This window comes from Crotalus tigris, unplaced genomic scaffold, assembly GCF_016545835.1.
Source record: "Crotalus tigris isolate CLP2741 ecotype Arizona unplaced genomic scaffold, ASM1654583v1 scf7180000024391.5723578, whole genome shotgun sequence".
NCBI classification, from domain to species: domain Eukaryota; kingdom Metazoa; phylum Chordata; class Lepidosauria; order Squamata; family Viperidae; genus Crotalus; species Crotalus tigris.
Window position 1 is genome coordinate 1634933 of NW_024100561.1, and position 13936 is coordinate 1648868.

Genomic DNA, 13936 nt, shown 5'->3' on the forward strand with positions numbered 1-13936 from the left:
ATCTCATTGGCAAACCCCTCCTTCCAAGTGTTTCCCAATAAATAGGCTGCCACCAATCATACTGCATCTCCTGCCATGAACTAGACTGTCCTCTTGGAGAATTTATAGCCTTTTCATTAAGGATTTGCCCTTTCAATCATGCTGCTTTTTTTTTTTTTTTTTTGGTGATTGCTTGAAGAAGTCTTGCAGTTTTCTTGGCAGAATTTCAGAAGTGGTTTGCCATTGCATCCTTCCTAGATTGACAAAGAGTGACTGGCCCAAGGTCACCCAACTGGTTTCATGCCTAAGGTGGGACTAGAACTCATAGTCTCCCAATTTCTAGCCTATCGCCTTAACCCAGTGGTTCTCAACCTTTTTAATGCTGTGACCCCCCCCAACCGGTCGTAAGTCGAGGACTACTCAACCGGTCGTAAGTTGAGGACTACTCAACTGGTACAGCACCGTTTGCAAAATGGGACTTTTGGCAGGCTCAGCAGGGCAGAGACAGCCTGGACAATTCCTATTGGCTTTTGAAAGCCAATAGAATTAGACTCTATTTAAGAGAGTCTATTCTATTGGCTTTCAAAAGCCAATAGAATAAAAGGGAGTAGCACAGCTAAGGAAAAGGGGAAAAAAATGGCGGACTGCGTTGTTTGGCGACCCCCGTGAAATGGTCATTTGACCCCAAATGGGGTCCCGACCCATAGGTTGAAAACCACTGCCTTAACCACTATACCAAACTGGCTCAATCAGCCATGCTTTAGGAATAAAGAAAGCAAAGCTCTTTCAGTCTTCCTGCCCCAAGCCGCAAAGTATAGTTTTAATAAATGTGGTGACAAATATATATGTTTGTGATTTTACCCCAATTGATTGCTACTGTAGCATGTTTCTCTAGGCCAAAATCTGTGCTAAAAATTCTTAAAATATTTGTCAATGACCGAATTTCAATTTTTGATTTTCCATAAGCCTTTAGGTCATCCATATAAAGCAAATGTGAGGTTTTATTAGCACTTTTTGCTGTTTTTATTTTTTTCAAAATCACTGAAAGTGGGATCATAGCAATGGCACATAATAAGGGTGATAAAGAGTTGCCCTGGAATATGCCTCTCCTAATGTTGGTATGCTTTTTCATTTCCAACCAGCAAGTCTGTCTTCCACTGCTTCATTATTTTTTCTATAAACATCAGTTGTTTCCAAACATTTGATTATTGTAGAAGGAGTAGCAGAGCCAGGGGGAAGAGTAAAAAGAGGGAACAGCTTACATAGCCACAAACAAACTTAATTCTTTTATTCATCCAGCATTTATATTTTTAATTGCGGTTGGTTTAGAGTTTTCCAAAACTAGATTGTTTCCTTTTTTGTCTGGTTTTCCTTTTTCAAAGTTTGGGAGAAGTTTATCTGTCAGTCTTGTCTGTGTCTCACTCAGAAGATTCACAGAGGTAGTCCTTCATAGCTTCGTGAATGCCACTGTATTGAGATCACTTTGAACAACCTCGTTGTGTTTTTCTGAATGCCATACATTTGGGACACAGTAATTTGCCCCATTGAGTCTGACATTCTTATAATCTTTTGCTTCCCCAGATTCCTGGTTTGATATTTCTTACAGCAAAATGGGTTAGTAGAATTGAACAGTATAATTTCATTCTATAGGAAAGCTGGGGAATGGCATTTTTAAATATTCTTATATATTTTAAAAACAGAAGGGAAGTTTCATAGACATAGAAAATAGCACAGCAGGACAATTATGTAGCAGAAAACAGAGATAAAGATGGAGAAGAAACAAGCATGTAACCGAGACAATAAAAATGTCTCAATTTGGGGGAAAGAGTGTGACAAATGCTCAAAATAACCCCCATCTTCATTCCGTATGGTATAAAACTATTTCCCTTTCAAGACTTCCATAGAGTGTACCTTGCAATGGGTTCAGGATAATGCTCTTCTGAATTTTGAAACAAGGATCTTGTCTGGGTCACTGGCTGATTTGTAGTAAATAGGTTGTTAATAAATATATCATGGGGACAAGCTGCATAATCCATTTGATCTTCGGTGTTTAAAATTCTTTGTTTCAGAATTGAATTGGCTTGTTCTAATTCCATAGGTAAAAAAGGTATCCCAAGAAAAGCTGTAGAAATATAATTACCTGGAAATGTTTTTTTTTACTAGATGGAGTCAGAAATATCTACTATAATTAAAGGGGTAAATTCGACTGGATCATGTAATCATTTCAGCCAGCAGTTACAATTATTATCCAAATTCTAGTAACTTCTGCTTCTTTCTGGAGCATTGTATTCCAGTGAGAGACCTGTCTCAAAAATTTGGATTGGACTTTCTCTTTTATTGCTGTCTTGCTGTATGAACCCAATTGAACCCGCTACAATAATTTGGTGCAAGCCTTAATTATAAAGTATTTAACAACAGTTGGAATGAACTGTTGAACTTGAGTAAAATAGAAAGCTTATATAGCCGAGTCCAATTTCTGCCCTTTGGGATATGTAGAAAGGGCATTTCAAGCTCCAGAAGTTTGGAAAACCTCCAGAGTATTTAACAATTCTGATTTGTTTGATGGTGTGCCCTCATATTTGCCAGTTCTCTAACTTGGCAAGTTTGGAAAATACAAATATTTTAGATTTGGAATACTTTATCACGAGGTCCTCATCATTAGAACAAAGCTACCACATCATCACCATAGAAAACTAATTTCATACACCATTAGGCCAGTGTAGGAGGATGAAAATCTAGGCTGTTTAAACTAACCACAAGTGAATTTATGTATACATTAAGCTGCGCTGGAGGTACTGCACAATCCTGTTTTACTCCTGTACTCATTGATATTTCTTTCATTTATGTCCTTGGTCACTGCATCTGACTTTCATTCTTATATCTTTATACATTCTAAATATTAGTAGAAGCAGACATTTATCAGTTGTGCTAGTTCTAAATTTGCCCATGGTCTAATCCTGAAAATGAAGTTGAATGCAGCCTTAAAATCAGTGAAAGGCACAAATGCAGATATTGCAGCACCATATTATGGTTTCTAGTGTAAATCTATGTTCCCCAAACTCTGCCTGTTTGTCACTCAGAATAGATTCAGATTGAGGTCAGTCTGTGGAAGTTCATCTTCAGGTATATTTTACTAATCATTTTAGACCTGGCAAGAAGGGAGTAGGGGTGAAATTAAGTTGCGAATATAGATGGACCTTTTACAGTTACTCCCTAGCATATTTTATAGATGTCTTTTTAGTTAGCAATTACTTTTATATCAATTTGTTTTTTTATATTACTTTCTGTTCTGCTTATTAGACTTGGAATTTTAATTGAATGTTGTTGATGATGATGATGATGATTATTATTATTATTATTATTTGTCGGCTGGGTTCTGCCTAAACTCCCTCACACAAGGAAAGGCATTAGGACGGAGAGAGGGCTAGTTCTGATGTATAAACATTGCATAAATTATTAAAACAACAAAAATTAAAAGACCTCAAAGGAACTAAGAAGGAACATTTAAGTAAAATTAAAATAAGACACTCTAGCACTGGCCAAACACATGCAAGGGATAGGAAAAGGATTTCATAATGTGTTACTCAGATATTATTTTGAGTGGAACTTCTTGGGAATAAAGATACCAAAGCAATATTTAACACATGGTTTTGGCTGTCATCTGTTTCTGTTTCTAGATAACAACTCTGATTAACCATAAAGATAAGCCAAAGAAGTCGGATAAGACATTGAAAGCAGTCCAACAGGTGGGCCAAGCAGTTAACCTAGCTGTTGGAAAATTTGTCATGGTGGGTGAAGCTATAGCCAAAGAAAACCAAGAGCTGAAAGAAGAAATGAAGGCAGCCTGCACTGAAGCAAAGCAAGCAGGTAGGTGAAGGTTTATGAACCTGAGAAGCAGGGCATTATTTGCTATAAAAATACCTGCAACAGAGACTTGCATTTCAATCTCTTAACTGTTTGGAGAAATACCACTGGAGATTATTTTAGATCAGATATCTCAAGTTTTGTTGAAATTGTATTAACACCTACTGTTGATCTGTGGTCTTCAGTAGGAAAGCATCATCACAAAGAAACTGGAATAGTCACAGTTCTCATAAATATCTGCTGTGATTTAAAACAGTAACTCTAATTATAAATTTATTGGTTCTTTGGAGCATGAGTTGCAGTTCCTAATTTCTCAGAATGTTGAGTGATATGAGCTGGGCAGTATTCTAGATGCTTCATGCTTTAAAATGGAACCAAATTCTTTTCGATGAGGAGTATTTGATGATTACAATAGCCTTCTTTCTCAAAATATGGACGTTTACAGGAGAGGAACTAATTGACAGGGCGATTAAAAAAGATATACCACCATTTTCCATATTTTGTAAGCATAAAAATGACTAACTAGGACATATAGGTAGTCCTTGACTTACAACAGTTCATTTAATGACCTTTTGAAGTTACAATGGCACTGAAAAAAGTGACTTATGATAGTTTTTACACTTATGACCATTGCAGCATCCTCTTGGTCACATGATCAAAATTTGGATGCTTGGCAACTGGCTCGTATTTATGACGGTTGCAGTGTCCTGGGGTCAAGTGATCATCTTTTACGACCTTCTGACAAGCAAAATCAATGGGGAAGCCAGATTCACTTAATAACTAAACGTTACTAACTTAACAGTTGCAGTGATTCACCACAACTGTGGCAAAAAAGGTCATAAAAGGGGCAAAACTCATTTAACAACAGTCTCATACAGCAACAGAAATTTTGGGCTCAGTTGTGATTGTAAGTGAAGCACTATATACATTAAATAGATCTATATATGTATATGGTCTACTCAGTAAATTTCCATATTTTGTGATGCTGTAACATTAATGAGTTTCCTTGGTCCCCAAATCATAATAAGACAAGTTATAAACGTTTCAAAATAAAGGTGAACAAGCTTACTTCCTTCTACAACATAAGCAATGTCCTACTGTATCAGACAGTAGCCTATTAAGTCCAGCAGTCTCTTTTCCTGGTGGTCCCCCATTGTGCAAGAAAGAGCATTAGTCTCCCACAGATGGCTTTCAGAGGCAATTACACTGCCGTCAAAGCTAATCACTATTGATCCCCAGGATTTCCCTGAATTGGCCCAACACTTTTTTGAAGTCAGCCAAGCTGGTAGCCAGCACCACATCTCATCATAACCAGCAGCACCATCTCATTGATAAAAATAATGCACAGAATTTAAAATTATCTTTCTGCTCCACTGATGGCCTAGAGCTCTTTTGTAAAATACAGTTTTTAACCAGTGATTCTGTATTTGGAGCAAGGCTGAACTAACTACCTTTTGCTTTTAGGTGAGACGATTGCACAGCTTACAGACATTGCAACCTTGGATCGTCCAGAATCTGATGGCCAGATAACAATTTTTACAGACAAAACAGGAGTGGTAAAAGCTGCAAGGCTCTTGCTTTCCTCAGTTACTAAAGTATTGGTGTTAGCTGACATAATAGTTATTAAGCAAATTATAGCTTCTAGAAACAAGGTAATTATGATTTTGTGAATACTGATTGTACATTTTGCATACAGTTTTATATTGTATATTATGGAAGTGATAATTAAATATTTTTAACTGGCGTTGAGTTCAGTACAAGGTCATTGTGTGTATGTTTGTGTATGTGTATGTGTGTTCCTATTCTTATTAATAGGAAACCTAAGTGCTAAATTTTAGCTAGATAATATGTAATAGATATGTATAGCTATTATGGGAGCAATAAATAAGCCTTTCATCCAGTAATACATAAAGTTAAACTGCACTGTGTATAGTAAGAATACATAAATAATCTTGACTGTATGGCCATGCACAACTGGTTGCATCTTAATATAGAAAACAGGAACTGATTTTGAGAAATTCTAAATTTGTCTTGTCAGTGATACATCAATCATTCATGATTTCAACATATTTGACAGGTCCTTAAGACAATGGAACAGTTAGAGAAAGTGAGCAGTTTTCAGGAATTTGTGCAAATATTCAGTCAGTTTGGAAATGAAATGGTGGAATTTGCCCACTTAACTGGAGATCGACAAAATGTAAGTACTAGACAAAAGTCTATCTGTTCAATGCTTTGTAGAAAACAGTAGCAAAAATTACCTCATTCTCAATTCTGCCTTTTTACAGAAAGGCAGAATGGTCACTTGGTTAAAAACTTAACAGTTGGTGTTTATAATATGTGCACCCAATCTGCACTTTTTCAAGTATTGTAAGACATAAAAGTGCCTCTGAACAGTGAGATCCCATCTGAGCTGTCACGGTTAATAACCATAAAAGGCAGAATACCACTGACTTTAGTAATACTAGTGACTTTTAGTCTCATCATCTGTCCTAATTGAGCCACAGTAGCAGTGTTTTCTCTCAGCTGTGAAGTATTGGCAGTCTTGGATGACCCAACATTTGCAAAAGTACAAAAGGAAAAAAATAAAGCAGAAATATACTGGGAAACTACCATCGTTAAATAAAAAACAAACCCCCCACAATAGGCTGAGTATGGGATGCTGACTGACCATCAGTGGGAAAATGTTCATAAATAGATTGCTGGGTCAGCAGAAATTCTTTCTCAGCATGAAGACCGTGGTGAGAAGTCTGCAAATAGCTTCCCACTTGAGCATCTAAGACTGCCTGCCAGACCTTGCCAGCAAACTATTATGCTGAAGAAAAGCACCTTGATTTTGTGACAGAATGAGATGTTTCTGACAGACATAAGACACTAATGTTACTTAAGCAAAGAGAAAGCCCCCCCCCCCATTTAGTTCCAAAAAGGTATTCCAGATTCTTAGGATATATCATATTGTTGCCTGGCCCTCTGCTGCTATCTACCTTGAAGAAAGTGGTAAAAAAGTGTGGTTACTTTTCCTGCTTTTCCTGATCTAGACAAGCAAACAATTCCTTTAATTGTTCTGTACTAGCAAACAACTCCTTTAATTCTATTGAAACCAAATCTAAATTGTTAGATCTTTTGAATTCCTTCTTTGTAACTTCTATATTGTAAAAGAAAAATTTTGCATTATATCCGTGGAATGTTTTATATTGATAAATCTGAGATATGAGACATGTCTCCTTTACTGACTGAAGCTATTTCAGCTATCATTCTCATTCTACTTGGAATTCTAAGAATTAAGTAGAATTAACATCTTCATCGATGATTATAATAAACAATGATATTAGATATTGCAAGCAAAATAGTAATGCCTATCTGCCCACAGTAGTCAAAACCCATGCACATTTAGTTATGTTTTCAGAAGGCGTTACACTGAAATCACATGAATTTAATAGTTTAGAACAGTGGTTTTTAATGCCGCGACCCCCAACCGGTCGTAAGTCGAGGACTACTCAACCGGCCGTAAGTCGAAGACTACTCAACTGGTGCAGCACCGTTTGCAGAATGGGACTTTTGGCGGGCTCAGCAGGGCAGAGACAATCTGGACAATTCCTATTGGCTTTTGAAAGCCAGTAGAATTAGACTCTATTCAAGAGAGTCTATTCTATTGGCTTTCAAAAGCCAATAGAATAAAAGGGAGTAGCACAGCTAAGGAGAAGGGGAAAAAAAATGGTGGACTGCGTTGTTTGGCAACCCCCATGAAATGGTCGTTCGACCCCAAATGGGGTCCCAACCCACAGGTTGAGAACCACTGGTTTAGAAGCAACAGAAAACCTGCCCAAATTTCTCTCCATATCCCATTATGAGGTTCTGTCTTTTTTTAATAATTAAAAGATATGACATACTTTGTTTTTCAGTAGATGTCCTACACCTCCCTTTCCCAAGAATTATTGTTCTCTATTAGAAGGTTTTGCTTTTCTTTCCTCAGGATCTGAAAGATGAAAAGAAGAAAGCTAAAATGGCAGCTGCTAGGTCTATTCTTGAGAAATGTACCATGATGCTTCTCACTGCCTCCAAGGTAACTATTTTTTTCTGTTGTTATCAGCAAAGCAAAAGACTTGAAAGCCACTCTCCAGAACACCTAGGGACAGCATTGACTAAAGCCACATCAGTCAACATGTCTAGAGACTGAAGGCTTTCTGAGGGACCCCAGAGCAAATGTTGACAAATGCAGTGGCTGATTCACTGATGAAATTGATAAGCAGCCTTGGCTGATTTGCCCAGGGGTAGGGGGGGGAATTAATGGGATGCACCTTAGTATATAGCACAAAAAGATCCAAATAGCGTTGATGTATTTTTATTTATCTGCTTGCTTATTGCTTTTTTTTTTGCTCAAATTATTGATCTTCAGACCTGTTTAAGGCATCCCGATTGTGAATCTGCCCGTGTTAACAAAGGAGCAGTGTTCCACAGAATGAGACTAGCTTTGGAACAGGTTATAGAGATTGTAGCAGACACTCGGCCCAATGGAGAAAATGAATCAGGCCCAATGAGCATCTATAATGGCATTAAGGAATTCAAGGTAAGGACAGATTAGTCTTTTTTAGAGACTATTTCTAGATGCAAGAGGAAAAACATTTCAGTGCTTTAGACTAGAACTTTCCAGTGATTTTCAAATACTTCAGTATGTTCAAGGCTTTTCAGTGTGCTTTGTCCATACTCTGTCCCGGATTTTATGAACTAAAAACAATGCATGTATATGTATGATTAAAATATGAAAATTCCTTCAAGAGAATGTGGAGGAGGTTCACTCAGAAGGTAGATAATGTTGGATACAACTCAAACTACTGGTGGTTAACCCAAATGATTCCAACCCAATAGGTTGGTAACTTCTAATTTGTATTAAAATGGCAAAATTATATAATAGGTATCACTACGCAACTAACACCTGCCATTGGAGGGCTTTTCTATAATATAATCTTCTTAGTGATATATCTCACGGGCGTAGTATGGATTATTTTTCTTGCAATTATGCCTGTTTCAACCCAACTTTTGAGGGGAGGCAGGTATATGAAAGTTTGACAGATCATTTGGGAAGCTGCTTTGCACAAATATCATCTGGTATAATTCCCTATTCATATCAGCCATTTTACATGGATGGTTGTGTAGGTTATTGCATGTGGGAATTGATATTATTTAACTGAAGTCCATCATCCTTTCTATAAGAAATGTATTCTTAAAAAAATGCAGCAGGTTGTGGGTGTTCTCTCACATAAGTGTAAGACATGGGTCATATTTATAACATTTTTAAAGATTTGCATTTTCCTACTGCTGCTCTGATTGTCATTAAAATAAACGTGCGCATGTGTTTTGAAACGGGGAAACTTGATGCCTTCTGAGTCTTTTGAACCACAACTCTATACAGCCCTAACCAATACATCAACAAAGGATTGTGAGAGTTAGCTCAAACATTGGCAGGGCCCCAAATTGAGTGTCCCTGAGATGTGAAGCTCCATTGTGAGTCATTCATAGTCAGCATAAAGACACTGAGATGCCATCTTTAATTCAATTAACAAAATATTTTAAACAATAGCTTATAGGATGGAATACATATTAATAACTTTAGTTATATAAACATTAAAAGAACATTGAGTGAATTTACCATATTATGGGTGGGAATGTATAGCTTGTTTTAGGTTATGTGATGGAAGAGAGTTTTGATTCTAGACCTGGGGTAGGCAACCTTGGCTCTTTTATGACTTGTGGACTTCAACTCCCAGAATTCCTGAGCCAGCCATGCTGACTCAGGAATTTTGGGAGTTGAAGTCCACGAGTCATAAAAGAGCCAAGGTTGCCTACCCCTGTTCTAGACCTTTCTCCTGTAGCTGTAGCTGCACTGATACTTCAGTCTTTTTTGCTTTTTTAGTATATCCCTTTCCCCTCTTTTCAGAATAAGGTAGAAGGTCTGCGAGAAAACCTTTACCTTCTGCCAAGGGACAGCCTTAGAGCATTGCTGCGTCTTGTCCTTGAACTCACAGAAGATTTTACTGATTCTGCTTATACAAGCCATGAAACCCGGGGGCATATCTTGGAGCTCTCCAAACAAGCAAAGATGGAATTGGAACAGTTGGTGTCAGCCTGGATCAATGCTGTAAGAAACACATTTTCCCCAGGAAAACTGTTGATTTAAGAACTAATACTAAATCAGTTTATACGCTCTACATGATAACATGTATCATCACAGTATTGCAAATTCTATGGGGTAATCACCTTTGCCATTTAAAACTGGATTTTACAAATGTTTACATAAATAAAAAAAAATTCAGTGTAATCCTTTTTATAAATATAACTTTTCTCCTATCACTAGCAGTCAGATTCCGAAAAAGATATAACCTTAACCCTCTGGTATACTGCAATAACAGTCACTGCTCTCAACTAACATGGGCAACAAGAAAATGTGGAGGACTCCAGAAGACTTTAACGATTTAAATTTTTTAAAAATGTAGGGAAGAAATTGAAATCACGTAGAACTGAAATACAGGTAAACCTTCAGATTAAAATTGAGAACAAAATTGCCATTGCTAAGCTGCATGGCTGTAAAGTGTTATGTCACATGATCATTTCACTTAGTCTCAACAGTCTTTGCAGTCCTCGTTTGTCATTGTTAAGCAAGGATCACATGGGTCATTAAGCAGGCTAATACCCTATCAGCTTCTCCCATTGACTTTGCTAGGGGAAGCCAGTAGGGAACATTAGAAATTGGGACCATATGACCGTGGCTCATTGTGATGTTACAATTGTGAGCAGGGCGCCAAGCACCTAGATCACAATCATATGACCATGAAAACACTGCAACAACTGAAACTCTAAAGACCTGTCATAAGTACCACTTGTTCAGTGCCATCGCTAGTTTGAATGGCCTCTGAACAATAGATCGTACCCTACCTGTGTATGTAACACTGCTTAACAAATCTAAATATATTTTTTTGGGGCTTTACAGGGTACCATATATTAGAGCAGTATATCTTTCTATATGCCAACCTGTAAAGCTATTGGTTACAAATTACAATGGTTGTGTTCAAGTTAAAGTATGCTTTGTTTGGTTTTGGTTAGTATGATGTATGAACACAACTATTGCAGCTTGGAAAACTATGTTTGCAAACACTGGATTAGTGTGATGTATTAATCCAGGTAAACTTCAAGCAACAGGTTTGTCATATCAACAATATACTTCACGACTCTTGACAAATTTTACTAAATAAGAACAAAATGGATTATTGTCATTAATTCTTCATACAGAACTTTATTGAATTCTCATATTGCACTAAACTGGTTTGATTTTACCTTAGCACATTGTTCAGCAAATTGTGTAAATCAGTCAGTTGTTTCTTATTCAACAAACTATGATTAAACCATGGTTCAGCATGATATTTGAATTAATATAGAATTCATGCATATCTATCTTAGGCATATCTTTTTAAAGCCACATTTCAAGATAAAATTATTCTTGGATTGAAATTATATTTGCAAAGCCATGCTAGGATTTTTCAATTTTAAGATTTTATTTAAAAGAGCAAATGGTCTAAAGGCATGAATTTGTAGAATTTAAAATTGTTGGTGTTTTTTTTTTAGCAAAATCAGAAGAAAAGAGAAATCACAGAAGACTTGGAAATATCCATACTAAAAATGTGCCAGTGCATGAATGAACTTCAAAGAGAAGTAAGTTAGAATCCAGTTCAATCTGGAATATGCTTGGGAGTTATAATAAGTGTAACTTCTTCAGAATGAATGATTATAATCTCAATAGAGATATAATGATATAACAATGTTTCCAACTGTCTGAATTTGCCATTTAACCAGCAGGTTGTTATGAGTAGAAACCTGCTGGACATAACTTTCATGCAGGAATACCAATTGTTTGGGGTTGTTTCAGGATCCACCTTAAATGCTTTTTATTCACAATGAGTCACTTTTAATAATTCAGTTTATGAGCTACATAGATGTGAGTAACCTATTAGCTTTTGCTGTGGCCCTCAGAGTCCCCTCCAACCTTGATTGCAAGAAACTGATGGGATAGTTTCCTGCCTAGACTGTGAGGAATAAAGAAAATTCTCAAAAAGGCTTATAACAATTCACAAGGAAAGAATATTTCCCAAAGATTACTCTCAAAATCCCTTTTATTCACAGGTGTGATAGAGCAGTCAGCTATAATTTCTCCCCCTCCCCCATTAATAAGTCCTTGGTCACCAAATAATGTTAATTCTTGACCCAGGAAGGAAGCTTGCCTAGAAGAGCACAGGCCTACAGAGAACTTACCTGACAGCCCTGTGCAAGCCAATTTAATCAAAGAAAGCAATGAGTACATGAAATCTTATTTTACAGATCCATATTACCATTAATATCTTTTCATTTTTTCTTTTCCTTTTCTATTATTAGGATTCCACCATCACTAACTCCTCCCCTCACATACACACATTATATCAGGACAGATTCTTTGTTAGTCTAATCAGCATTTCAGGGCCAAGGAAATTATGGCTCCCAAGTGTGATAGACTGTAGTTTTCAGCAGCTCTGGTCAGCAGGACCCATGCTTAAGTATGTTGAAACTTCTACTTGAGCTACCTCTGAATGCCACAATCCATCTATCAGAGATTTGGGCACAGAGAGATCTTCCCCAACAAGAGACATTTGTGAGTGGGTGTGTCAAGCGATGAAAACAGGGTTGCAATGGAAGCTCTGTCCCTTTTGTATATTTACCACGTTTTGACAAACGCATTGGATCTTGCAGATGCCTTTGTTCCCAGCAAGTGTTAATTTTTACTGAAGACAAAATCTCTACATGCATAGTATGTATTCTTCTACTGAGCAACAATCTCTTCCCAAGCTGTACTTAAGCAGGCATGTTTAAGAAAAGAACAAAAGCAGAGAAGCAGTTTAGCCTTACTATTCTTAGAGTACAACAGTTGTGTTACCCACCCTTGTTGTTTTTTTACAATTAGAGAGAGTTCTAAGGCTGATAGTTACATAGTTATGCGAATCCTCTGAATTTGTGATGAAGCCTCTTATAAGTTTAATTTTCTGCCCCTGGGTGTTATAGATTATTTAGCATACTTTTGATTTTATTCTAGATCACTTAGTTCCATCCTGTAAGAAGAACAAGGATAAAGTTAATCCTCTTCTTTCTTCTGACAGATTGGTTATTTGTAGCAGCAAAGAACATTGCAAGAATTATGAATAAATATTGCTGAAGAAGAACACTACAATTATGTGTCAAAATAATCAAAATTCTGCATTAGAAGTATTTTAAATAATTATGAGACCTATCTCAGTGAATTCTTATTCTGCTCACATTTTCTGTTTGTGCCTGGAAGCTGTGCAATGCACAGAAAACCTGCTCCCAGCAGACATGTTATAAATATTCTTACTCTCTTCAGTGCAGGTCTCTTTAGATTTTTATAGTATCACCCACATTTTTTCATATATATCTTTGTGACCATGCGACAAGTTTAGATACTTGTGATACTGTTTAAATTAATACTGTTGTTTTCAAGAAGCAATTTTCAAGTCTGTATCCAAGACCTATCAGATAATATAATCATTTGCTGATATGTAGGACTAACAGGTCTAATAGGGTGCCAGCATCCAGAAGAGAAATGATAAATGGTTTAGTAAATTCAAAGTGGAAATACTTTGCTCCATAAACCCTATATTAGTTCATATTTTTTCTACTTTAAATAGCAGATTATTTAAGATCAACCATATGTGTTTGAGATTTTTAATATACCTAGCCCTATCGGATTTTTTGTTATTGTTTAATGCAATGTGAGAACTAAGCAACAGTTAACTCTTGGTAAGCATCTTCTTTTCTATGTAAATGAGTTTTGACTACCGTATTTATTCCTCATGGATCACAATTTTTTTTCAGATTCATTATATTGACATAGTCTAGAATATTAGTTCAGAAAAATTAGTTGACCACAAAAAACGTTAAACAGATATGCCAAATTTCAAAAGGAAATATCAGTGGCTTTTGTATAAATGTTCTGATTGCCTGGAAATAATGACTGCTTGCTCTAAGTTCCCATTGTTTTGTGTTAATTTTTCCAATGTTA

The 13936-nt window shown here is 36.5% G+C and overlaps 1 protein-coding gene across 6 annotated transcripts in view; it reads left to right on the forward strand.

Moving 5' to 3' along the window:
• CTNNAL1 (catenin alpha like 1) overlaps nt 1-13936 on the forward strand; it is a 71672-nt gene that overhangs the window by 39231 nt on the left and 18505 nt on the right. For all 6 annotated transcript variants that reach the window (XM_039329243.1, XM_039329240.1, XM_039329237.1 and 3 more), the window contains exons 2-8: nt 3657-3846; nt 5308-5495; nt 5921-6040; nt 7814-7903; nt 8237-8407; nt 9776-9976; nt 11458-11544. In XM_039329243.1, coding sequence (XP_039185177.1) covers nt 3765-3846; nt 5308-5495; nt 5921-6040; nt 7814-7903; nt 8237-8407; nt 9776-9976; nt 11458-11544 — 939 coding nt within the window. In that variant the 5' untranslated portion in view covers nt 3657-3764. The remainder of the gene's footprint in view (nt 1-3656; nt 3847-5307; nt 5496-5920; nt 6041-7813; nt 7904-8236; nt 8408-9775; nt 9977-11457; nt 11545-13936) is intronic.